Source organism: Colletotrichum chrysophilum (assembly GCF_026319265.1).
Source record: "Colletotrichum chrysophilum strain AFK26 chromosome Unknown scaffold_24, whole genome shotgun sequence".
NCBI classification, from domain to species: Eukaryota; Fungi; Ascomycota; class Sordariomycetes; order Glomerellales; family Glomerellaceae; genus Colletotrichum; species Colletotrichum chrysophilum.
Window position 1 is genome coordinate 339,856 of NW_026517311.1, and position 26,681 is coordinate 366,536.

Below are 26,681 nucleotides of genomic sequence, written 5' to 3' on the forward strand. Positions count from 1 at the left end.
AAGAGGCATCATTTGCCGCGTTGCAGCAAGACCTGAACGAAAGAAGCATCTACGCGAGATAATGAAGGCATTGCGCGAGATAAGCGAGAAGCTGGATAAAATCAAGATGGATTTGGAGATAATTCGGAAGCAGAAGAGATACAGGTTCTGGACGCTGGCCTTGGCGATCATTGTCATTGGTTTCGTCGGTGCGATGTCAGGCCCCAAAAAGCCCAACAAGCAGGAGAAGGAGACGGCGGAAGAGATTACACCAGACAACAGCCCTACATCAAAGACAGATCCAGATATCGTTTCGTGAGCGGCCCTTAGGCTACCTCTGGAGACAAGGACGTGTATAGAACTAGGAACAGTAGCACTTTTCAGCCCCTCTTAGACGCAGCTTGTAACAATGAGCGTATTCCACTCACCCATCTACACGCAGAAAACAAAATAAATCAGGGTGCTTCCATACTTGCTGCTCGAAAAGGGGGGGCCTAAGAAAACGCAAGGTTTCCATTTTCTCTGACGGTCAGGTGTGAGTAACCTCAATGTCCCAATTACTCACTCAAAAGAACCCCTATTTTTCCCGTGTAGAAAACTCTTCCCGCAGACTCATTCATACTCAACTGTCGTATCTGATTATCGTCCCTACCTATTTTCGTCTTCGACATCCCACCGAAACAATGTTTCAATGTCTACTTCGCGGCTCCCAGAGAGCCATCACCAGAAACCTTGTCAGCCGCCCCTTGGCCCAGTTGCCACGCCCAGTTACCACCTCATCCAATGCGTTCCAAATCCTCACCAGGCACCAACCATTCTCTTCTAGACCACGCAATGCATCGCCATCCCACAACCCGCCTAATACGAAAGAACCCACCCTGCAAATCACCAGGAAAACCTACGCCGTGCACCGTGTCAACACGACCGCAAACAGAGGACAAGTCGGTATTCCGAGACGGCGGCCATTTAGACTCGACATCGTAGGACGACTTGACGACATGTTCACAGACTTGCAGGATCGCGAGTTTCGCAAATTCTTACTGGGGTTTATTCTGGTCAATGTCATAATCTGGAAATTGACTCCTGTTCCGTTCTATCCTCGGCGGAAGCCGGATGAGGAGGATGAGGAGTTGGGTACGCCGGACGAGAAGTCGGATACGAAAGGTAGCAGGACCTCATTGAAATTTAGAAACTTCTTTTGGGCCAATTGACGAGGAGGCATGTACTACTAGGTTAACAGCAACACCATTCAACTCATCCCAGACGCCATATATGATAGTAAGAACGTACTCTGCTCATTTATATCTACAAAAACTTTTTAGTTTTTTTTTTCCTTCTTTTTTTATTTTTTATTTTTAAAAAAAACAAGTAACTATTACATTTCGTGCTCACAAAGAACGTCGCAAGGTTCTACTCCTGTTTTCTCCGATTGTCAGGTGCGAGCAACCTCAAGGTCCCAACGAGATATATAACAACCCCATCATCAACCTCTGAACGCAAAGTATGACATCCAAACCACAACATCACAGATCATCAGAAAAAAAAAACGATCATAGCCCACCGCAGCAATGTTTTCAAGTCTGCTCCGCGGCTCCCAGCGAGCCATCAACAAAACCATCACCAGCCGGGCTTTCATCTACAGACCCCGGGTCCCATCCCGCACACCTACACTCAACTCATCAACCGCCTTCCAATCTCTCCTCAGACGACAAAACTTCTCCTCCGAAGCACCCAACACATCCCGCGAGCGGCTCGGCAATAGAGACGCCCTAGAAGCCACAAAAAAAGCCTACGAAGCGCACCGCCTCGCCCTCCAAACAGAAACCCAGAGGAAGCTGGACGCAGCGAAGGAGCAGTTCCAAAGAGAGATCGAAGCACACCGCAAGGATCTAGGCTACACCGCCCCCGGACGCGACACAACCCAGAGCGTCCTGGATTTCATCCGCCGCAAACCCTTGGTCGCAGTCGATCTGCGCGAGAGCGCGCCGACATGCGAGGAGTACGTCCAGGAACTGGAGAGGGCCGCCGCCTGGGAGAAGGAGTCGAGGGCCCGGCGGTGGGGGCAGGTTCGTGAGGTTGGGTTTTTCGTGGTGGTGTTTTTGGTGTTGGACAGTGTGCTGGATAGCGTGTTGAACCACTATGGGATCCGTCACGCCCGCTCTCCTCCGGCGAAGACAAGCGAGGTGGACGAGAAGGGCGAGGAGAAGAAACCTGTTACCGAGGCAGAAGTTGCGACGGCCACGGCGAAAGAGTCAGTAGCATGAGGTCTTGGCTCCGATTCATCTTTTGAGTCTTAGCTGGCGCGGGGACTTTATCACTTCGTAGCTGTGATGGCCATGTGGGACCTGGTTTGGAATGTGGTGTCCGGTTTGTACAATATTGTCACGATCACGCATACCCGGAAGCCAAGAGACGAAGACCAGGATAGAGACTAGCTATCGGTCACGCATTATTAGAACCACTCTATTCATATCTATCAAATCATCAAATTCCTCCTCTCAACCATCGTCCCACAGTCGTCGACTCATAATAATAGGCCTCGCGGGGTCCCACGGGCCGTAAATCTCATTCTTGTACTTTTGCAACCCAATCAGCCACCAACTACACCCGCCCATCGCAATCGCCGCAATGAGCACGCTAACAACCATGCCAATACACGCGCTCTTCCACGGCCAGCAGCACCCGCCGGCGCCGTTGTGGTCCCCGAGAATAATGCCCACGCCCGCGCCCGCGCCGAGGACGAGAAATACCGTCATGGCGTAGTGGTACCCCCAGCTGCGGTGGCGCGCGTAGCGTCGGAAGACGGGGAACAGGCCAAACACCTCGATGCTGAAGAGCGTCAAACTAAAAACCTGGCCGGTGGAGGGCAGCCGGCTGGCGAGCACGGTAGAGGCCATGAGGGCGGCGTTGGTGGACAGCGAGGCGGGGATGTTGACGCGCACGCCGCCCGAGTAGTCGAAGAAGAAGATGTTGATGGCGAGCAGCCAGAAGGACATGGCCCAGATGCTGTCGCTGGAGGTGGAGCGCGTGAGCGACTTGAGGATGGGCGAGAGGCCGAGCAGCGTCGAGTAGATGAGGATGGCGCTCTTGATGGTGCCGAAGCGCTGGTGAACGCGGGAGGTGTCGTCGCCGGGCAGCGGGAAGGAGGCGCGGCGCGGCAGCGGCGGGTTGCTGCTGCCCGTCACCACTTCCTGGCTGTGCCGGCGGTACGAGGCGGGTTGGGAGGTGGCCGAGGTGGAAGAGATGAGGGAGCTCGCGGAGGCGGAGTGCGAGTGCCGCGGCAGACGCTCGGCGCTCGTGGAGAGGTTCGTCACGGAGCTCGTGGCCGTGGTGGCCGCGGAAGACTCGTCGACCTGCGACGGCGGACGCCGCGGCATGCTCCCCGTCCTCCGGCTGACCGTCTCCTTCCGCTTCGTGACCACGCCCGGCTCGACGACGCCGTTCACGCCGCGCTCGACGGCCATGCGCTCCTCGTCGGCCTCCCAGCGCTCCCACAGCAGCCAGCCCAGCAGCGTGGCCAGGCTGCCCCACGAGACGATGGACACGGGCGAGACGCGCTCCTGGAAGATGAGGACGAAGCAGACGATGAAGACGATGACGGAGCACACGTGCTGGACGATGACGGTGGAGTCGGCGACCAGGGGCCAGAAGTCGTAGGGCTGCAGGCGCGGGTTGCGCTGCAGGCTCTCGAGGAAGGTGGCCTGGTCGGTGTAGTTGTCCGGGTAGCTCTGCTTGACCCACATGAGCTTCTTCCAGGTGCGCTTGCGGCTGCGGCGGGAGCGGGAGCGGTGCTGGATGCCGTCGGCGAGGGGGTCGATGCTGTTGCGGCCGCCGGCGTTGTGACGGAGGCGGGCGCGGGCGGCGCGGTGGTCTGCGCCGACGCCGGCGTCCGGGAAGGACTGCACGGGGCGGCGGGGAGGGGAGGTCGCTAGGAAGGCATCTTCGGGGGCGAGGTGGGATCGGTTCTGGGGCTGGAGGTTCGTCGGGGTGACGCTGGAGCTGGTCGTGGAGGATGCGCCGTTGGTGGTGGTGGTGATGTTGGTGGTGCCGTTGAGGCCGGCGGGGAGGGTGGAGGAGCGGGTTAGGGGCGGAGGGGCATTGTAGTCCGTCGGGGTTGTCGGGGACATTGAGGCGTGTGCCGCCGGACACGGCGTTGGGGAGAAGAGAGACACGAGATCAGTGCGAGCGCTCAATGGCCGTGTGAGTCGGTGATGGGCGGGATTGCTGGCATCGAGGCGTCGGACCCTCTCAGCCTCGCGGTCGCGGATGGAGTGAAGTTGGAGCGAGGGCGCGCAAGGCTGGCCACTGTGGTTAATTGAACAGGTGCTATGCAGCTCACCCAATAAAAAAAAAAAAAGGGAGCGTGCACAGACGGGGAAAGGAGATTGGTGGGGACGGGCCCGAGTCAGGCCAGGTTGGCAGGGGTCTCCCGCCCGAGCCACTAACCGCTTTGGGGACCTTTTTGGCTCGCTATTCGGTGGCCGAGAGGAGCGGCACCCGCCGTGCTTCCTGGAAAAGACAGAGCCAATCGTAGAGAACACTGCTCCCGCGTGCAACTCTGCAGCTCTCACCTCTGCCAGCAAGCTTAACTTTTGCCCGAGTCGGGAGTCGGGTATTACGGAAACGCACCTAAATCTAGGAATCACGGATGCCTGCCTGCCTGCAACAGACGTATGTGTTGCGTTGTCTCATCCGCCTCGCCCATCTCAACTCTGAACACACGGCTGCTCTTGGTTTGACTCGGGATGGTGGTGACGCGCAATTGACGACGATGGAGGTTCGCCCGGGTCCGCGGGATGCCAAAGCTTCGGGAACTTCTTTTTTCGTCCTGTACTATGTCGAAACCCAAAAAGCTTGCGCGGACGACGCGAAAGTCAATCGATCGTCGTCGTCGTCGTCTTCGTGGTCGTAGTCGTCGTAGTCGTCCCATCTCCATCCTGACTTTCCGGGCAATGCAGGGCCAATGTCAACCGGAATGATTGACAACTCAATCTACACTACCTCACTTTGGTATCCGTAAAGAATCTAAACCCAAGGGAACGTGTCTGCCATCGCGGCCCGCGGCCTCCCCCCAGATTCTCGGAGACAACCAATCCAGCCAAACACCACGAACCGCATAACAACGAACCATCCGCCATAATTGATCACGGTGATCATGGTCCACTAGCACAGCCATCGTCGCCCGACTATCGTGTGCTGAGATGTTGCCCATTGGACCCTTAGAACGGAGTTCCACCCCGCCACTTTAGATTTCTCGATGTCAGCACCCTTCGCTTGGCCCAAAGAGGGCACCGGCATCACCGTTCCCGCCATGCGCCCTCGAGGGTCCGCGGAATACGAACGACTTCCAGAAGCAATCATCGCAGCTCCTCTGGGGCCCGAATATCTGTTTTAATCTGTAAATGAAGAACAAGAAGACCGGCCCCGCAGTAGCTCAAAGCTTGTTTACGGCTGCTCCCTGGGGGCCTGGCCTGGACTCCCTCTTCTTTCCCATATTGCGGAATACGCTACACGGCATCCCACTGGCTCTTCATACAACGCCGTGCTGCGCATTGCGTTCGCGGGAAATTTCACCAACCCAACCCCTCCCCTCCCTTGACACTTTGCGCAGCAGCACACAACGGTCAAGGGAACACCGCCTCCGCCTCCGCGCCGTAAAGTAGGTACACTACACCCAACCCAACCGGCTGCCTGGTCGCGTGCTCGTCTACCATTCCCAGCTCTGCCTAGCACGCCCTCTTAGCACCTACCGCTCCTCTGGGCCCGCCGCGTTGACGAGGGAGTCGAGGACAAGGTCGGCCGGTCCAGACCTCTCTTGCGCCGCCCTACAGGGACTAAGCCGGAAGAAGAACGCTGCAGCCTGCAGCAGCCCGCGGGCCAGCACTCCTCTGTCTCTGTCTTTTTCTGCCCTGGATGGGACTGCTTATTTTGGAACTTTCGCGGGCCAGCCGGAAAGCCCTCGACGGATAACCTAGCAGCGAGGTTGCGGTTGCGGTGGTTGTGCTGCCATTGACCGTCCTCTGCAGGAAAGGGCCCGAGTTACTGACGTTTCGGGCGGGTTGCTAGTGCGAATAGCCTCAACCACATCTCAGCCCATCTTTTTTGTGGGTTTGCCTGCCAATCGTAGATCCCCTATCTTCCTTTGGCTGTCTCTTCTCCAGGCACGAGGCAACATGACATCAACGAACGAAAGCGAGGGATCTGCGACGACGGAGGATGGAGTCGGCTCGACCTCCCTTGCCTCAAGTTTTGACCTGAAGCAGGTATTACCGGACGTGCTTGGCGAAAGGTAGGCAAAGCATGCCATTCGGACTTTTTTCGTATCATTGGGAGAGGGGAGTTTCATTCCCACGGTCGCGAAGTGGCATTTTCAATGGGCCGACATGGGCATGCACGCGGGTGGAAAAGCTCGTTTGAAGCTGCTTGAAACCGTTTTGACGTTCAGACAACCTCACGTCGGGGCAAGAAGAAGCGGGCTCTGCTGTTTCTGCCGGGGTGGGGCCCTCGGCTGCGATGGAACGAAACTGTCACAGACTTGCAGGAAAAAGGGTCAAGGCCAGGCTCCAGTTGCCATGGACGGGAATGACCATGGGTATTCTTCCTTCTTTGTCCATCGTCAGTGGCCAATCGTCAAGCATCAATGGTCAATGCGAGCGAGGTTTCCTCTGGCTCAATGCTCGGCGATTGCTTGTCATGTCGATCATGAAAGGGGTTGTTCAGACGCTTCGATGGACGATGGATTATGGATTCACGTCTGAAGTCAGCGGGGCCAAGCCTCGGACATTACATGAGGAGAGCACGGAGGAAAGAGAGCGAGAGACACTCCAAATGCCTCACAAAATGGCGCGAAACTAGAAACCCACAAGATGTTTGTCGCCGGGGACATATCTGGGCTGCATCCGTCGGAATGTCCCGTGTCTTGAGCCCGTCTGAAGCAAGCAACCGCCGCCGTCGAACGCAGTCAGTCGTCCTGGACACCAACCGTCGATTTGTGTGTTGCCCGTCAATGATCAGTGGATCCTTGGCGTCGATCCATTGCTTGGATGCAGCAGTTTTGTCTTTGGCGCCGGCTCGCACCAGGAGGTGGAAAAAAGGGGCCGCCGCCATCGAGCAAGTCTGCATGGTGTCATTGATAAGTGACTCCGGCATATTGAGAGGGACCTTTTGTTTGGAAGGCCAAAAATGCAGCTGTGACATGCTCTAATGACGCCGTCGAGTTGCATCGGCCAGAGGCGATCGATCTGTTGCTTACGGGCAGCGTGTAAGCTGAGGCAGCTGAAGAAGCCATGCGCTGTCATATTTCTGCCCTCTTCCCCGTTTGTCGAGATCGTGTCTTGTCTTGGCACGCTGATTGACTGATCTTCTTGCATCCCCCGCAAGTGAGCGACGCTGCCTGTTTGCATTGAGTCGGGCGCAGCTGGCGCGCAATTTCCCTCTGTACGAGGCCACGGGGACAACGGCGCCAAGCATCGTGAGGGAGCTGGGCTTGGGCTGGCTGAAGTGGGCTGGACGGGTCGTGACTAAGCATCCCGGACGGGAAAGGGGACACTGGAAGAGGGGAGGGTCGTCGCCTAGCTTCAGCTCTAGGGACCGATATTCCACATGGCACCCAACGAGAATACAACACGGTCAGAAAGTCCAATGGAACGCTAACACGGACAGCAACCGCGAGAGCAACACCAATGGATAAGCACCAGGCAGGGAGCCTGGTTTCTCTGTGTGTATGTCTCTCTCCCTCGTCTGTCCAAATGCGCCCTAATATGGCGTATTTTGTTAGAGCCAGAGGCGGGCTGCCGCGTGCCGTGCGCAATTCTACGGCGTCCAGATGGGACATGGACAGGCACGGTAATCGACCATTATCGTGCCTGGGAGAGTGCCCGTGCCGGTGTGCCTCTTCTGAGTGGGCTTCTTAATTAATGAATGGGTTCTCTCTCGCTGTGGTTTTTCCTCGGTTTTTTTTTTTTTTTCCCTCCGATGCCAACGGCCTGGACGCGGCGATATTGTGTGCCTTGCTTCGGCTGGCAGTCAGTCATGGGGCAGTGGCAATGGGTTTTGTTCATTTACACAGAGGGGACTCGCCCGACGGGCTGATGCTTGCAAGCGAGCCTCTCACACAGGGCAGCTCCCCACGTGCTCCCGCTCGCACATGTGGACGGGCGGAAATGGGGAAATGAAAGATGGGGAGGAGCAGGCGAGCGAAGGCACCGCAGAGGAGAGGCCAAGCTGGTTTGAGGGAACACTTGGGAAAGCTTGATTTTGCTGGATTCTGTGGGAAAGGGGAGCTGTGGCACTGGGCGTTTTCGTGGCTGGCTGTCGTGCTCCTGGGGTGCTGCATGACTTGTTGCTGCTGCTGCTGCTGCTGTTGTGGCATTCGATGGGTTTCCTGCTTTGGAATTGAGTTGATCCTCTGAGTTGTGCAAGGCATACTTTTTACTCGAGTCTAATCATCGGGCCACATCTTCCCTGTCTGCCTTTGTTCCTCACGATCCGTCGTCTTCCATCATCGTCATCATACGGTGATAGTCTTTAATCAGAAAGCCTCAGGTTGAATACCTGCAGCTCGAGAGCCAAGAGCTCACCACCACATTGATCCATCACCTCTACGCAGCACTAGCGAGAATCCCCAGAGGTGGGCAGGCACATCCACGAATCACAATGGCGAATGAGACAATGTGCTGTCCGAATGGGGTCATCAGCTAGCCCTGCATCTGCAGACTGCAAGCCGCCCCAGAGAAGGATAGAGAGACCTGCCTGCCGTCTCTCTCACACAGGTCTGGTCTGTCTTGCGGTGTTGTTGCTTTTCCATGCCTCTTTCTCTCTCGTTTCCGCGTCTCGTGCATGACCAAACAGAACGCCATCTTATTTGGCATTTGCTTCTTTTCCTGTTCCCCGCCGGCAGCACGCCGCACTCCTTGTCGATTCAGAGCCGAGGAATACCTGTAATTAGCTGAAGCAGCGGAGCCAAAAGCTTGACCATCTCGTTCGGTCTTACCTCAGGCCCTGTCCTGCAAGCCACCCCCATCCCAAGCAGCACATCGCTGGCCCACATCCATCCATCCTCCCACCTTGAACCTCACCTCACGCTGTGACAGCAAGCGTCGAGCCTTTCTTCCCCTGGAACCCGTCCAGTCCAGAGGCGCCCTCTCCTAATGCTACGAGTCTCTGTGCATTCGTCCCTTCTTCTTTGCTCTCGGTCGACCTCAACCTTCAACAGACTCCAACACGCCAATGGAAACCCGCCGAACTCACGCACGCATGGGACCCCTCGTCCGGCCTTCGGGCGTGACACATGGGGATCTGTCGACCGGGATGTGCCACTTTCCCTTTCAGATGCTCTCAGGCTCTCTCTCGCGTCCCTTGGATCCCGCGGCCCTCTCTCGCTCTCTTTCTTTTGCAATGGGTCTTCACTCTGCAGCCAGGTGCAGAAGGGTGCCTGACCTCCTCCCCCCATCCCCACCCGCCGTACATGGTGCAGTCCGTCGTGCAGCCCCCCCCCCCCCCCTACCCCAACTGGTGGATAGCCGACTCGTCCATCCATCCAGGGGACCTCACCAACCATCCTTGGTGACACGGCGAGCCAAGGCACACAGCTAAAAGCGTGCCCTCTGGGTTTGGGACAATGTGGTAGTAGTCCCAGGCAGGCCCAGCTCACCCCGCGCCCACCAACCCATCGCCGCCAACCTCTCTCTCCCCGTCGTCTCGTTCGATCCTAAATCGGGACACACGAAGACTTTTTGGAAACATGTCGCGGGAGACGGGGGGACGGGGACCCCCAAGGGATCTTCATCGCCTTTTAAACATGGGTGCCGAGAAAACCGGTCCCCCGAAGAGAAGACCGCCAACAGAATCAACTTGTGAAGCTTGTACAACAGTACACTGCGCTCCGGCATAACACACAAACGCCAGGGATCGCCCGAGCCTGACTGAACAGAGATCGGCTACACGGCAGGCTATTCTCTCTACTCTCGTTCTCGTTAGCACTCTGCCAGAGTCAGCTCAATCAATTGGCCGCTGCGCAGTGGCCCTCCTTTGGCTTCCTCCCCCTGCCATGTCGGAATGCTGCTGTGTCCCAGCCAGGGCGCTAGCTGTGTTGGATTCGCTGCTGGGCTTGGCTGCCTCGAAAGTTTAAAGGCAAGCGATCCAGGTGCAGCTTGCAGCATGTCGTGACATGAACAGGACAGCCAGAAAGAAACAGGGCCGCACAGGGTCGGGAAGGAGGCCAAGCAGAAACAGCATGTGGGAGACCATGTTCGAATCGCACGCCGCCGTCGACCAGGGCGCAACCGCAGTCGTCCACAACACAGGGTCCAGAGCATCCCTGCATCCCTGGACGAGCCTAGATCCCTGGGCCCTGACCCTGCCGCCGTCCCTCTCTCCCAAGGGCCCCTGGACGCCCGCTTTTGGGGGGAGGAGAGGAGAGAGAGAGGAAGGACCTGGGTTGGACTTGTCTGTGAGAGCAGCATCCAAGACGGAGTCGAGCAGAGAAAAGTGAACGGAGAATACCTCGAGCTAGGTAGCAGCAGACCGACCGTCTTCGGGCAAGCCAGGCCATGTCAAATCAATCCCAATGCGTAAAAAAGGTACCTTTACGTTATTACATAGTTTCCCAGTGCCGCCCTCTCTTTCACCAAGTCTCCCGCTCTCTCTCTCGATCTGAGTCTTGACATAACAAACACCCACGCCGCCCCCAGTGCCCATCGTTCCTACAGCTGATTACGGATAGATTCCATTCCAGACTAATCTGTTCTCGCACTTCCTTCCCTCTCGGCCGGTTCTCTTTTGTCTATATTACCACCAAGCCTCCGCCTCTCGCCTTGGCACGTCAAAAAAGAACTCCACGAACACCCTTCCTCTCACTCACACACTCACACATCTTTGCCCACCACCACCCTCCCGCATCCGGCCGTCCTTACTAGTCGCCCCGTCCCATCTTCTTCATTCCTCGCGCATCTTGCATCGGCGAGCCACACCTCAGAGCCGTTACTTGTTTTGTTTCACTCGCCTTCGAGGTTTCCCGCCCTCCATCACGGACCCTCTCTGTCTTCTGCTCTGCTTTGAGCCGGAACCTCTTTTTTGGCTCTACGCTGCGCTCGGGTTCGCCCTTGTGCCTGGAACCTGACTCTCGGCCGCTACGACCCCGGTCCTCTCTCTTTTTTCCTCTAATAAATCGGGTGCCCAGACCTGACATCCCACCCACGGCTGTTCATCCCCCGCATCAACACCCACCACCACCACTTTTACTCTTCGACTACATACAACAACAACCTTGAGAGACGTGCTGCTTGCCACCCGCATATACTTCAATATAAACTTGCCGTCTATGCGCCTTGGCTTCGGAGTATTGGAGGAATCAGAGTTATAGCAGAGGCTCAACACAACTTACATCGACGGTCACACGATCAGCTCACAAGATATTCACGACACTTACATCGATATACACTAGCTTATACAGCAACTCTCAGTTTCAATCAGTCACTCGAAGCATATCTGTAGAGAACATCGACGACACCGTCTTATACGAATCATTCACCACTTCACCAACACACACAACCACCATGAAGCCCTCAACTTTCCTCTACGCCCTGGGCCTCGCCGAGATGGCCACAGCAATGCCCGTCCCCATGACCATCTCCGACATGGTCTCTCAGATCAAGGGCGAGGCCCGCCGCTGGACACACATCACCCGCGTCTCCATGCACCGCATGCGCCCCGTCGCCATCATCCAGGAGCAGGAGCAGTCCGACGACAGCAAGGTCGAGATCATCTTCGACAACCGCCCCGTCTCCCCCTCAAAAGTCATCCCGCCATCACTTGTCCTCGCGGCGCCGAGGCCGCTCAAGACCGACTACCTCCAGGCCCTGTCGAAGCACCCTCAAGCAGCAGCAGCAAAGGACAGGGTCGTCGACGTGGACGGCACGGGGTCCCCCGAGACCATCAAGCCGATGACGCTCAAGGACGGCCTGGCGGAGCTGATGCCCTCAAGGGTGCCTTGCTGGAAGCACGTGCAGGTCCCGAAGCCGACTATCGCCATCTTTGAGCAGCACCCCGACCTAATCGTCTTGGGCGCCGTCATCGCTCTGGTGTTGGTTCTTTTGGTGCTGGAGACGGTCGGCACGACGTTTCAAGGGTGAGTTCTGGTCCTGCTTGCAAGTAGTCAAAAAAAACACGAGACTAATGATGAACAGGGTCCGCAGCCACTACACTCTCCCTCAAGGAGAAATCCGCCTGGAAGGAGATGAGAAGCCCTGCAAGGCCCCGTCATTCCGCTCAGACGTGCCCCCGTACCGCGACGAGGAGGACCTCGAGAGGCAATCATGATTTGTACCACCAAGGAAAAAAAGAAAGGAACAGGAAAAAGGGGGAGCGGTTTCAGGCTACCACGACATATTAATGTGATTCTAGACATTTGCGATACCATTTTATTTTACTACTGAGCGCGGCGCTGGTTTTTTGGAATACAAACGAAATTTATCATCGTTAGCCTTGGGGTTTTCTTGGCGTGCTGTGAAGTGATGAGCTGGGTGCGACGTGGGAAGAACGAGGACTGGCTCTCGACACGACACAGGCGATGATTTGGCGATGGGCTGTGATGGAGAGAGCTGAACAACACCGATACCATCCATCCCCACGGAACACCGCCATACCGACAACTCTGTCGACGTACCCAACACAGCTTCGCAACGCGAGATGATATCAATCACGTCTACATCTACAATTCGATGGACATTTATTCAAGGGACTCAACTGGAACAGTGGTATGCAAGTGTGGTTTGTGGACTATGGTTAAGTGTTTTCATCATGGCTTCGATGTGATCGACCGCCCTGATGCATGGGTCTGGATTCCTTACAGTCCCACCGGTTTTTCCACAAGAGTTCACAGCCGGATGGAAGACTTCACAATTAGTAGCATCAGTAGGAGACGGCCACAAATTGCAACAAGCGCACACGATCGGGGGAAAGGGCGAAGGCCTGTCTACTTGCATGCCGACCAAACCGAAACCCCATCTGGCGGTAAAACCAACCATCTGGGCGGCCGCCAATCTATCAGAAAACCAACCATGAGCTGGACCGCAGAAGCACTCGACGACGATGCCGACGCTCACTATTGCAGTTCTGCACATCCGCTTTTCCCGCGGATGTCCCCATACACGCAGTTCCCGGGCCCTGCCGGATGATGTGGGTGGGTGGGCATGTGTGCCGAACGTTCCTAACCCCCGGGTGATCGGCAACTTTGGAGTCGCAGATCATGGATCACGCCAAACGTGCCGTGAAGCTTATGTTCTTTTTGTCATACCAAATGTTGAAATGTGTTTCCGGAGAGTTTGTATTTATGCGTAATTCTTGACGCTCCTTGGGCTGTCAATTGCAATTGTTGGGTCTGCTCCCTCCAAGCTTGGTACCGGCAATCTGCTTGAAGGCTTGGTGATTGCTTCGGCTGCCTGTCACTCCCCAAACCACACACTCTTCGAACTATGATTATACGCAACTATTATTACACAAGAATAAGTCTAAGATACCTAAAAGACAGGGACGAAAAGGAGGGCGGTGACGGCGGCGACGGCGGCGACAGCAGTTGGGATGCCTTCGCCGCTGAGCCAAGCTTTTATAGAGAGATACTAGAAGTGAATCTGCGCAGACTTGGTCAGATGTCTCGATTCATTGGAAGGACTTCGCGCAAGAAGTCATTGTGGTTTGCAGATAACTTCAAGCCCTGTTTGTGTTGTTTTATACTTGCGTCGCAGTCAGGGGTCTTCTGGGTACTCAGCCGCAGCTGAGTTGTGAACGCGTGACGACATAGCAAAGGAAATCCCGTCTTCCGCAGTGTCAACACTGCAGATATATTAGAAGACGCAGGCCTACAATTGCGCCGTTCACAACACAATTCGAGCGACTAAGTCTCCTTGGCTGCTGATTTGAGGCGAAAGATAGGTTGGATCAGATTCAGCTCGTTCACAACCATGGATAGGGCGCTGTTCTGGAATACTCTCAGATAACTTTCTTGTCCTTATTGATCTTCAACCTTAGTTTGAACCGATGCAGGATCGAATAAAACGGAGACATCACCACGGCCGCTATTGATCAAGTCAAAGGCTGTTACGGGAAATTGTGAACACCAATGTATACGCACGATGCTTTGTTCGAGATGCGCAAACAGGCTCGAACGGCGCATAGTCTTGTTGAAGAGATTTGGAAATCTTTTCTTTGTGCTTTTAAAGAAGGAACCAGCCAACGGCCATCACAAGCTCTATAAAAGACGGGTTGCGTCCTGTCTTCTTGTCTAAGGTAGCCAGCCATTGCACTAAGGGCTATCTATCTGGTCCCTTCTCATGATCAGCATAACCCCATCCCAGTCGAGGTCTGAGTACTCCGAGAAACAAGGCAAGCCTACATGATTTCGGGGATTCATAGAATCTTCCTCGCCTCTGGCCCGGCGAAGACGGGTAGATTTACAAGTCTCCTGCCACTGCTGCCACTAACATCAAACATAGGTAGGATTTAGACAAATTCCGGCAGTTGAACATAGAAACACTCCGCCCACCTTGGCGGATTTCGCCAAGGGGTCTCGAGTTCACAACTGTGACTTCCCTTGAATGTCAAGCAGCGAGATCGACGATAGCGAGACTGAGAGTACCTTTGAAGCAGGTTCAGCCACATTGCCTTGTCTCAAGAATATTGCGCAGCAGGTTCATTGGTGTATGAAGCCCACTTCTTGTCTTCAAATATCCGCCTCCGGGTTGAAGATCGATTCCAGCAAGAATGGGCTCGAAATGCCATGCCAGTAGGGGTTCCCAACAGGGCCTTCTCAATTTCATGAGTTAGTTTGCCTCTTGATAGATACCTTTAGCAGGTCGGTTATTTCCCACGCCTTTTCTAGAGGCTGGTACTGATGTCCATGTATTCAGGTGCAAGATCATTGTGTTCATCGTTGCTCAAACATTGTGGTCACCAAAAGTCACCAACGATGCCGTAAAGGGCCACAGAATCGGGCACATGCTCTGCATGCCAATCAAGCAGAAACGCAGATCGTGCTTGGATCATTGTATTCACACAAGTATAGACACCCGCTCTTATATCGTTTGTGTTACGGCACAAAATCAATCATCTACGCATCTATCGCAATCCAGCCAAGACGTTTCGTCGTCTCACAGAGCATGATTTGAAGGCGTTGGTAACTCACAGCAAGAGCATTGTTTACTTATGGCCATAAATCAAAATGCCAAGCATATGAGCGTGCGCTTGCTGAATCCTATTAGGTTGTATCAACGCCACGTGCATGTCCAACTGCCGATCCAGGCTTACCGTACCCTATTTGCACCCCAATCTCTGCAACAACACTCTGAAGCTTCGCACAACAGAGATAGGAAAGGTGGGAGCTGGCAAACCAGTGCGTGTCGTGAACCGAAACGCGAATGATTCGTCGAGAGCGCAAAAACGCCGCCCTGACCCGAGCGACGTGCGGCCTCCCCGTAGATACCAAGCCGACAGCCGTGATAGCCTCATTTCTGACCACCTCCTATTTAAGAGACAATCCAGCTTTATGCGATGGAACTCTTCCCCCGGTCTTGGCATTTCAGCTACGGAACCACCAGCTCAATTCACGGAGATTTTCTGCACATCGTCATCGTACCTCGACATGGAGCGTTGCCGCTTTGCCGGTTTGCGACTCCGATCTAGCCGCTGAGGGGCAAGGGATCCTATATATAGTCCCATTTAGTCTAAACCTTCTAGAAGGATTGACCGCAAGGATTTTCCATCGTGGAAGCCAATCCCATCACTCCTATTTGAATTGATGTCATCTTTTTTTTGGTCTTCCCCTGTCCCCGTACCCTTCCCCCTTCCGTTGTGGTTCGGCGACCGAGGGGCTGCGGGTGCGACGGCCTCGGTTCCGACGTTGAAAATGACTCGTTCCACTTTATGTTTGTGTCGTCGACGGTGCTGCCTACCGGGAAAACTGTAGACGGCAAGAAGGTTGGAATTCTCACAGGGCGGGTGTTCGGATGATGCGGGTTGCTCTATTGGAAGTTCTTCAATGGGGTAGATGGGATCTAGAGTGGTGTTTCTAGCTTCAAACCATATCCACTCTTGGCTGTTGAAGATGATATGGGTATTTCAATCTGAGAGAGGATTCAAAATAACGTTGTCAGAGGCGGAGTGTGATAAAAGAATGCGAAGTTGTCTCCGTGGTATGCCTGCCCTGCCTGAAGCCCCATAGCAATCCTCTTTTCGTCTGTTGATGCCCAGCTCATGGACGATTCCAGAACCGAAGGAAATATTCGCTCTAGTGCAACTTTCAGTCGATTAAAAACACCATCTCGTTCGCATTTGGCGCGTCCTATGGTCTTTCAGGCCAATGTCAGCTCTTCATCTTGCGCCTGGTTATCAGAGGCAACTCGTCGCGGGTTGCTGCCAGCCACCTTAAAGCCAAATGAGGCGTGGATGATGCTCCGTTGACTTCAAGTCCACCCAACACAAGCCCCTCTTGTCTGTCAAAGCCTCCAAAGTATTCATCATGAATGCGTCCGTGACGGTAAAGACGAAGAAGATTGATCACTCCTTGGATCCCTTTCCCTTGCGCTCGGAAAGTGTCGGAACAAGGTCGAAAGAAGGTCGCTGGGACTCAGTCGACGCTCGGGGCAAGCTCAAGTTTGGCGCGTTTTGTTGTCCATCACGGAACTATAAGAGCCTCAACAAGAGTGCCTGGAGGTTGCGGTGTCGGAACGGTCGCGTCTCTTGCGAGGAGAGAGAGAGCGATGAACTGCTCGACCAACCGACTTGATCCGGTCCCGGCCCCGATGATGGGTCTCCTTATTCTGAAAACCCTGATCCTGCAATTTCTTCTTCTCAGCAACAATGTACTGGGCAAGTTTGTCGACGAGAGCCTCCGTAGCGTGCACTCCCAGGTCCGCCTCCACAACTGCCGCAGTCATGTACTGCAGAAAGCGATAAAACCGAGGTCCTTGACCCTTGTTAGGCCGCAGCTCACAAGAGCTGCGCAGAAATCGGCCCATACTGCGCCACAACGCTCGCCAAAGGGTTGGAACACCTCGCGGGCGCTGATATTCCATTCATGATATCTCCACATCAGACAGGTTTCGCCGTTGGGCTTGGGGAGGCCAAACAAACGAATCAAACCATCCGCCAGGCAGGCAAGTTGCCATCGAAAGCAGATGACTGCGATGGTATTAAAGTGCGAGTTGAGCTCCCTCCCATCGACGACTGAATGGAGGTGTCCACACAATCCAACATCGGTGCCGTTACTCCAATCCCCAGGGCACGTCTGGAGAAACAAGCCGGCCAAGATCTTCACCCGCTGTTGCCTGTCACTGCGAAGAAGCTCGCCTTCAATCTTATCCTCGATGGACAAGCCGCTTGTCGAGCTCGTGAGCTGTTGTTCAGTGCTGTTGGTGTTGCTGTGGTGTGGTTCCATATGGGCCTTTGAATTTGGGCTTCCGGCATTGGGAATCGTCTTAAGAGAATTCGTACAGGGGGCGGTGGCAGCCATAATACTCTTGTTGACGTCTGGAATGGTTCTAGGGTTAGTCATGGTGAGAAGCTGGCGGCGGTTATGCAGTATAAGACAAGACGAAGATTGATGGGCGAAGATTGATAGGTGGGCGAAGATGAACGGGCGGAGACTTATGTGCGAAGACAAATGGACGAACGCGGAGACATGAGTAGACTGCACCCTTTGTCCGGTGGCAACACAGCTGTCATCAAGCTCCCAAACTGCCACGAAGGTGCGCAATTTCAGATACGAATTCCTTACTTTTGCTATTCCTCGGATTGTCGATCAAGGTGTCTATTCGGTTCATACTGTGCAACACACCAGAAGGGGTTATCAGCACAATAGCTGATTCTGCTTGAGAGCATCGCCTGATACTGAGCAAAAGGTTTTGCTCTAGCAAACAGCGAACTAGGCGGCCCTTACTGAAGATTTTTACTATACGGGCGGGTAATGGGTATAGAGGACAATAGGAACGATGACGATGATGGAAAAAACCGCCATAATTTGCGATGTTTATGACGCTGAGAAGCTTAGAATTCAAGTGTTTCCCAATAAGTGCTAATAGAAGAAAATATATACTTAGTTCATGGTTCGGATTGCTAGGAATCATCCGCATTGGATCATCGTGAGCGTGGGAGATCTTGATTTATTTCTCGGCAGGGAGGTTCTCCCTAGCTTTCATGGATAAAAAAAGTATGACACTAGAAGCTAGTAACATCTCTAACGGGCGTTGACTCCAAATTTCCCTTGGCACGAGGATTCGACCTTCTCGGAAGGCAAGAGTCTGAGAAAAAAGATCAGAGTCGTTCTTAAAAGCCTGAGCACCATCCGACCAGGGATGAACATCAAGCCAATTGCGTTCGTTACATGTCAGGTTGATCCAACAACAAGTAGGCACCACTAGAATATCATACTACTCATCTTAAGAGATAATAGATTTCAATGGTGAATGAAAAGCTGCCTCATCTGCGTCCAGTTTCCTTGCTGGTGGTATATTTGGACGAACAAGTCACCCGATGACTACGGCGAAAGCGAATTTCGTCGCTCACCCGACTTCTCATGAAAAAAATGAAAGCAGCAGCGCACATCACCTAATCTCTTGAACCCAGTTCGGCAACCCACACAAAAGTCAGTGCTTGTAATCGTAATGGCGTGTATTTATCAGTCGACTTATACCAGAGCACTCGCCTTATACTGGGCTCCTCCGTCTCATATAAGACCTATGGCTCGTCTTTGACACAAGCTTTTCGAGGGATAAGAAACGGAATGTGTCGCGGGATCACGCAGAAATGTTCAGGGCGTCATGTTCCCAAGGAGCATGCTTTTCCACTGATTGAGTGCGAGATGCGTCTGTCACATAGAGTTCGCCCCACGATCTCGGTATTTTATCATGCCGCCGAAATCGGTGCTGTAGTCTTCCCCTGTCGTCGGCTTATTCAATTAATAGACAATAGACCTAGTGATCGAGACAACTCACACATCATCCCGTGTCTGTCTCTGCACCGCAGAAGGGTTGGCAAGAGGCGCGGTCTTTCGCGGTTTCGGTGGATTATTAGCCATTCCTAGTTTCTGGCAAGATTTGGGTAATCTATAGACGGAGAGCTGAACAGACAAGATCAGACCGAACAGCGAGGCATGGCGCTCATGATGGTCATATCTGGGCTCATTCGCGATGATGCCTGGGCGGGAAATCTTCAAATTGGACTTGATCATCGCTATAAAAGCTCCACGAAGACCAGAAATGACCTATTTTGGAGTCAACCAAATGTACACTCTCGACTTTTGTTTGCCTCTACTCTGGCGATAACATAGATTCGTGTATGCTTGGGAGGGTTACTCCTCGAACAGCAGTGGGACCAGGACCAATCATGAACACGAGGCGAGTCTTTGTCGCTGTCTTCGCTTGAGTCGATACATTCAGTGGCCAATACCCACGAGTTGAAACAGTAAAGACGACTACTTGTTTTGCATCAATATCAACAAGTAGAACAAACATCAAGACTCACTGCAGTTGCACCCGCCCCGAGGTTGACCGAGCTCCAATTTCAGCTAGCGTGGGCCAATGGTGGCCCCAAAGACATTAAGGAGCGTTCATAACTGCTCCTTGAAAACATTTCAACCACAGAGCGCCGAAGATTTACCAGTCATAAGCCCCGTGAATGAGATGCCGCTCATGGGAATCTTTCATTCTATAGCCATGTAGTATATTCTTGAGCTTCATGCAACGATGAGAAGGGGAAACCGCTTAGGACAAAACTTGCGACACTTCAAGAGCAAGGCAAGGCGCGGGATCGAGAACTGAACGAGAATGTTGAACGCCCCTATGTCTATTCATCTACATTAATAAGCCGCCGGCAGAGACGCCGAGCATGGCTCGATGCGTCCTTCGGCAGATTCTTGGGAATTCCTATTACCTGTTTCCCGCAACACGTGAGAAGGTTGCCTATTTCGAGACACTGGATCGACATCAGTTCCATCAGCAGACTACCGACGCATTTGTGTGGCCAAAGGTTGTTCAAAGCAGAAATAGCAAATTTATAGCCGTTCAGTGCACAGCCCTGATGGTCGAACGCATGAGAATTCATCATTGACAGCAGGTTAATGAGATACGATCACACGAATTTCTCGCAGTCCTTGCACGGCATCCTTTTTCAGCTGTATCTATTGTGGGTGTATAGTTCTTGGCGCGAAGTGCTCGCAATTATGCGTTGCTGACCTTGTTCGTCTCATGCGGCATGACCTTCATCCTCACTAGCCGTCCGAGAGAAGTACCTGTGTCATGGCTCGAGTGACATCTCGCATATGAGATGAGATGGCAGCTGCACCCAAGCCTCAATGCGGGGGTGCCTCACATGCGGATACGTAAGAACACATGTGAAAACGCGGCGGCGGGGTCAGGAACTGTATGTGGCTTCATATGTTTTTTTTTTGGTTATTTGTACGTTTTACGGTTCAATTCCACAAAACGGATCGCTCAAGGGACCGCATTGTTTCCTTTTCGTCATAGGTAACAGGATATCGTTACGTAGTTTACACGGGATCGGTGGCATTTTGCCACATTTGAACACACATTTTTGGGGGGTGGGGTTTCATTTCACGGGCTGTTTAAGCCTTGTAAGGCTTGGGGCCGATCATGAGCTCGGGGCGGACGAGCTTGTCAAAGTCCTCCTCGGTGAGGGCCTGGAGCTCGAGGGCGCTCTGCTTGAGGGTGAGTCCCTTCTTGTGGGCGTTCTTGGCGACCTTGGAGGCCATGTCGTAGCCGATCTTGGGGTTGAGGGTGGTAACCAGCATGAGACTATGGTGTTGTTAGCAAACTTCAAGATATCTCATGATTGAGGTATAAAACTCACGATTCCTTCATGATGCTGGCAATCTTCTCCTCGTTGGCCTGGAGGCCGACGACGAGGTTCTTCTCGAAGGAGCGCATGCCGTCGGAGAGGATGCGGACGCTGTGAAGCAGGTTGCGGATGACCAAAGGCTTGTAGACGTTGAGCTCGAACTGGCCGTTCATGCCACCGATGGTGGTAGCAACGTGGTTACCCATGACCTGGGCGCAGACCATGGTGAGGGCCTCGCACTGGGTGGGGTTGACCTTGCCGGGCATGATGGAAGAGCCGGGCTCGTTCTCAGGGAGGACGAGCTCGCCGAGACCGCAACGGGGGCCGCTGCCGAGGTAGCGGATGTCCTGGGCGATCTTGGACAGGGAGCCGGCCAGGGTGTTGAGGGAGCCGTGGGCCTGGACGATGGCGTCGTGAGCGGCGAGGGCCTCGAACTTGTTGGGGGCAGTCTTGAACTCGGTGCCGGTCATCTTGGAGACCTCCTCGGCGATGGCCTCAGCGAAGCCCTCGAAGGTGTTGATGCCGGTGCCGACGGCGGTGCCGCCCTGGGCGAGCAGGCGCAGGTCGGGCAGGGAGGACTCGACGCGCTTGATGCCGGCGTCGAGCTGGGCGACGTAGCCGGAGAACTCCTGGCCGAGGGTCAGGGGGGTGGCATCCTGCAAGTGGGTGCGGCCGATCTTGATGATGTTCTTGGCGTCAAAGTCGTCGACCTTCTTCTGGAGGGCGTCGCGCAGGCTCTTGAGGGAGGGGATGAGCTCCTGCTCGATTTCGAGGACGGCGGCGATGTGCATGACGGTGGGGAAGGTGTCGTTGGAGGAGGCGGAGCGGTTGACGTGGTCGTTGGGGTGGACGGGCTTCTTGGAGCCCATGGTGCCGCCGAGGATCTCAATGGCGCGGTTGGAGATGACCTCGTTGGCGTTCATGTTGGACTGGGTGCCGGAGCCGGTCTGCCAGACGACAAGGGGGAAGTGTTCGAGGAGCTTGCCGTCGGCGACCTCCTTGGCGGCCTGCTGAATGGCCTGGCCGACCTTCTCGTCGAGGCCGAAGCGCATGTTGACGGTGGCAGCAGCGCCCTTGAGGATACCGAAGGCCTTGACGATGGGAGGGGGCATGCGGTCCTGGGGCTGGTTGATCTTGAAGTTCTCGAGAGAACGCTCAGTCTGGGCGCCCCAGTACTTGTCCGAAGGGACCTGGATCTCGCCAAAGGCGTCGCTCTCGGTACGGGTGCCGGCCATTCTGGAGACAGTGGTGTGCAGACTTCTCTGGAGAGAGAAAGGGCTTGTGAATTGTGTTGATCGAGAGGCCGTCGCGGGGTAAATAGCTGCGGGGGAGGCGGTTCGGGTCGAGCATGTGGAGAGGCTCTTTGCGCATGTCCTCGGCCTAACGGTAAGCCGTGAGCTCGCCAGGCCGGAAGCGGCGCGTCGAGCTGGTGCCGAGCGAAGCATGACGGATCTTCCTTTTGGGGTGTTGGTGGCTGCGTGTAGGTTTTCCTTTGTACAAACAAAAAAACGGCGGTGAAACTCGAGACCTAGGGAATGTAGACCGAGTCAATTGCAGAATTACGACCTCGATGGACAGACGAGAACGGTTGCGCTGAAAATGCTGGATTTCTAGAAATCTAGAGGAACAAAAAAGGAAGGAAAAAGAACTTTGTTTTTTCCCTCAGCACCAGAAAGTCGACCACCTGTCTCCGAATTGGCTCCGTTGGGGGGAGCTCTACAGCGTGGGGCCCCATATGGTCCGTGCCCTCCGGCTTATCCCGATATCCCGAGCGTGAAGCACCGCAGCAACGTGCCGTTGGCAGTTGCGAGATGCCCGAGCAGCTCCGGTCCGCCGTGAAGTGTCTTACATAACCGGGCTGACCTAAGGCACCCGGTTGAATGTTCTTCACCCACCTCGGACGATGAGACGGTATGGAACTTGAGATGGAAGCCATTGCATGAGACAGGCAGTCTCAACAGTGATGCATGAAATGTCACCACCACAAGAGCACGGCCACAATGACCTGTTCTCACTATCCACATGCCGGCAACGTGACAACGTGAGCAGCCACTTCTTGGCACCCGCAGCTTCAGCCCCCTCCGGATGTGTCTTTCCATTGTCGCCGTTGCGCAGCGGACGGTTCATGATAGGACGGAAAGCTGCGCGCGACGGAGACAACGGCCCCGCTCCGCTGCAGCATGTCATCACCAAACATTGACTCTCCAGGGCTCTGGCGCACTGAAAGCTCGTTAAGCTCTCCCCTCGCCGCCCGCGGGGACGGGTTCGGGTCGCTTGAACCTGGGGTCTTTTGGCCCTTAGGTTGGTAAGGTAGCTTCCCGTCTTCTTAGCACTGCACACCGGACATACCGGCGTCCACAGCCTCTCGCTCAACCCCACTCATGTCTCCAACCCGCCCCCGGCCCTGAAGGGGACCGACTGGGGAGACGGCGCCGACGGTAGGGGCAGTAGGGGCAGTGTAGACAGGACTGTTGAGGCCCCCAAGACTTGAGGCCATCGCGGCCATTGGTTCCCCTCGCAACCACACGCCTGATTAGCGCCTGACGGGCTGCTCTGCAAAGCCGGAGGCTATCGATCAGCAGATCCAACAGACTCACACCTGCACTCACCGCACCAGGCTGTCACCATGCAGCCCACCGCGGTCTTACTCGTCCATGGTTTACGGGTACCTTGAACAGATCTCACGACCGGCAAGGGGCCCAATGCAGCTAGGGCCACGAGCCTCACGAGCACGCTGCTGCATGGTACGGTAACCGTTTCCCCTCTTCTTTGGTCAGAAAAGAGGCGATGAAGCTATGCGACTGGCTGAGTTTCATCTTCAGCCCAGCTCGCTTCGCTGGCGCCGTTGTCTTTGCTTGTTGGCAGCCCAGCTTCTAAAAAGTACAATTGCCCGCCCTCGACTTTTTCTCATTCCCCTCCTCAAGCCCACCACCCGCTCGTTCTTCTCCTATTTTCTCATCCCACATCTTCATATACCCCTCTCGCAGGAAGAACACGGGTGAGAAAAAGGTATATCAGGCCAGCCGTGTGCTTCTCAATTGACGAAAAGAGCACGCGACACTCGTTACTTATTAGTTTTATTTTTTATCTGATGAGAGCTCCTCCAATTCGGGTCGCCCTACGCTCTGTCCCACCTTTTGACAGCAGCAGCAGCCCCTCATTCCACCACGTTTCGTTTCGACTCGAGCTCTGAACCCCACCTCGTCTGGTCTCTGCACCAGGCACCCGTCAGCTTTCACCTCATCTCTACAGCGACAAACCCGGTTCGAGTGCCACAACCTCCAAGCAATCACCATGTCTCTAAGGGTCGACGACAGCAGCCGCCGCACCCGTTCACGGTCTCCGGGCCGTCGCGAGCGCAGCCGCAGCCGCAGTCCTGCCCCTCCCGCCATGGTTGCGCCCCCGCGGGAGCCTACCTACGCTTACGCCGAAGATGACCTCTCCAAGTATGCCCTTGAAAGAGGAGGCGCCAACTTCATCACCGCCGAGCCCGGGGTTCCCGTGCTTCCCTCCGGGACCATGTCGGGTGCCATCCCCTACCCCGAAGACGGGACAAGCGAGGCCTTGTTCCCCGGCACCCGCTCGCTCTACGACTACGACGGCGACCGCACCTCATCCTACCGCCCTCCCGCGTCTCCGAGAGAAAGCTCCTACCGCAGCTCTCGCGACAGATTCGACGAGCCGCAGATCCGCGCAGTGTCGCCGCGCGAGGATGACAAGCTGAACTATCTGCCCGCCAAGTACAGCAGCCACACCCGCAACCGCAGCCGCAGCAACAGCAAGTACGGCAGCGACGAGTACCCGCCTGCCCAGCCGCCTCGTCCAGACAACAGGGAACTTTACCCCCCGCCCAAGCCTCCTCGCCCTGTGTCCCCCGGCGGCTACGCTTACGCCCAGCCTCAGCCCTACCAATATGCCAACGCGGACGGCAAGACTGAGAAGGAGAGGAAGAAGGAGGAAAAGAAGAAGGCTCTGGAGGAAAACCTCACCTACGGATATGACCAGTATGCGCAGAAGCCCAGTTTAGCTATTGAGCCGCCGCGTCACTCTGGCCGCACCCCTAGCCCAGGCCCTCAAATCTCGGCCGGCGCTGCTGCGTACTACGGAGCTGACCCCAAGATCTCGTCAAACGTCTTGGCCGTTGAGCCAGGCAGCCGCAGGCGTGACAAGTCGCCGCAGCCGCCCACCCACCGCATGTCCAACCTGTCAGTCAACACCGGCCACCACTCTCTCAACATGAACCTTTCCTTGGCCAACGCCCCGGGCTCCCCGCTGCTCGAGTCGTACCACGGCACATACCAAGACATGTCTCCCATGCCGTCGCCCATGCTCCTCGCCTCCTCCCATCCACATGACATGGAGCCCATCTCCCCACTCGGCTCAGACGACGAGGGCAGACGGCGTCGGAGGGCGCGGTTCCACGACATTGAGGACGACGCCTCCAGAATCGCAAAGGCCCTGCGCAGCGACCGCAAGAACCCCGACCCGGAACCCCTGATTGAGATTCTGCCCGGCCTAACCCATGACCAGGTGATGAACCTGCGCAAGGAGTACAAAGCCCTCGTCAAGACCGGCCCGGAGCGCAAGGGCGTCAACGTGGCTAAGCACATTCGCTCCCGCCTCAAGGACGCGGACCCCAACCTCATGAAGGCCTGCTACGCCACCGCCCTCGGCCAGTGGGAGAGCGAGGCGTACTGGGCCAACTTCTGGTACCAGGGCGACAAGACGCGGCGCGAGCTGCTCATCGAGGCGCTCATGGGCCGCACGAACCACGAGATCCGCCTCATCAAGGACGGCTTCAACGACAAAAAGTACGACAACAGCCTGACCAAGTGCATGAAGACGGAGCTCAAGGAGGACAAGTTCAAAAAGGCCGTGCTGATGGTGCTCGAGGAGCGGCGCATGGAGGAGTACGACCCCTACGGCCGCCGCCTCGCCGTCGACTACCACCAGGTCGAGGACGACGTGGCGGACCTGCGCAAGGCAGTCAAGTCGGAAAAGGGCGGTGAGACGCTCATGATCAGCATCGTCGTACAGCGCAGCGACTCGCATCTGCGCGAGGTGCTCAAGTTGTACGAGAGGACGTACCAGTCCAACTTTGCGCGCGACGCGCTCAAGAAGAGCGGCAACCTGGTCGTAAGTATCTCCTGACGCCTACGGTAGTGATGTGATTTCTGACATATGTTACAGGGCGAACTGCTGGCTCACATCCTCAACGGCGTCATCAACAAACCCGTGCGAGACGCCCTGCTCGTCCACCACGCCCTGACCGCAAGCCGCAAGGACGACCTGCGCCGCGAGCTGCTCATCTCCCGGCTGGTCCGCTTCCACTGGGACCGCCACCACATGGAGGCCGTCAAGCGGGCGTACCGCGAAAGGTACGGACGCGACATGCAGGATTCCGTCAGGGAGGCCACGAGCGGCGAGTGGGGTCTCTTCTGCAGGGAACTGTGCATCTACCGCATGCCCGACGATGAGAAGGTCTTTGAGCGACGATGATTTGCCATTTTTTCGTCTGATATGAAGAGATGGATGAAAGATGTAATGAGACCATGCGATATGGGAAGGCTATTTGAATGAGATATCTTTAAGATGTAACCAAGTCCAAAAACTTTTATTGTCAAAATGATGGTGCCGCATATCCTTACTTGAACCGAACCCCTCTCCTGTACCCATGGTCGTCCCTCCGTGAAACGACCATCTTCTGGCGCTCCCCAATCGCGTACGAATCCTCAGTCTGATCGTCAATCTCCCCGACCAGCTCATCCTGATCCGACCGCCGTTCGTAGCTCCCCGCCCGGGAATACTGCGGTCTCCTCTCGTAATACCTCCTCTCATCGTCATCCATCAACGCACCA

At 55.2% G+C, this 26,681-nt stretch overlaps 5 protein-coding genes across 5 annotated transcripts; 3 read left to right on the top strand and 2 right to left on the bottom strand.

The window, feature by feature from the left end:
* Nucleotides 1-1,547: 1,547 nt before the first annotated feature.
* Nucleotides 1,548-2,243, top strand: COL26b_004136 (uncharacterized protein; the record flags this gene model as incomplete). The annotated part of the gene is made up of 2 exons (XM_053177017.1): nucleotides 1,548-2,035; nucleotides 2,093-2,243. The coding sequence occupies 2 exons, from the start codon at nucleotides 1,548-1,550 to the stop codon at nucleotides 2,241-2,243; spliced, it is 639 nt and encodes a 212-aa protein (XP_053039086.1).
* Nucleotides 2,244-2,477: 234 nt separating this feature from the next.
* On the bottom strand, nucleotides 2,478-4,106 carry COL26b_004137 (uncharacterized protein; the record flags this gene model as incomplete). The annotated part of the gene is made up of 1 exon (XM_053177018.1): nucleotides 2,478-4,106. The coding sequence occupies one exon, from the start codon at nucleotides 4,104-4,106 to the stop codon at nucleotides 2,478-2,480; it is 1,629 nt and encodes a 542-aa protein (XP_053039087.1).
* A 7,428-nt stretch (nucleotides 4,107-11,534) lies between these two features.
* On the top strand, nucleotides 11,535-12,297 carry COL26b_004138 (uncharacterized protein; the record flags this gene model as incomplete). Its single annotated transcript, XM_053177019.1, has 2 exons — nucleotides 11,535-12,106; nucleotides 12,165-12,297. 2 exons carry the CDS (start codon nucleotides 11,535-11,537, stop codon nucleotides 12,295-12,297), a joined length of 705 nt encoding a protein of 234 aa, XP_053039088.1.
* An 8,293-nt stretch (nucleotides 12,298-20,590) lies between these two features.
* On the bottom strand, nucleotides 20,591-22,058 carry COL26b_004139 (uncharacterized protein; the record flags this gene model as incomplete). Its single annotated transcript, XM_053177020.1, has 2 exons — nucleotides 20,591-20,780; nucleotides 20,836-22,058. 2 exons carry the CDS (start codon nucleotides 22,056-22,058, stop codon nucleotides 20,591-20,593), a joined length of 1,413 nt encoding a protein of 470 aa, XP_053039089.1.
* A 2,059-nt stretch (nucleotides 22,059-24,117) lies between these two features.
* Nucleotides 24,118-26,322, top strand: COL26b_004140 (uncharacterized protein; the record flags this gene model as incomplete). Its single annotated transcript, XM_053177021.1, has 2 exons — nucleotides 24,118-25,959; nucleotides 26,014-26,322. 2 exons carry the CDS (start codon nucleotides 24,118-24,120, stop codon nucleotides 26,320-26,322), a joined length of 2,151 nt encoding a protein of 716 aa, XP_053039090.1.
* Between the last annotated feature and the right edge of the window lie 359 nt (nucleotides 26,323-26,681).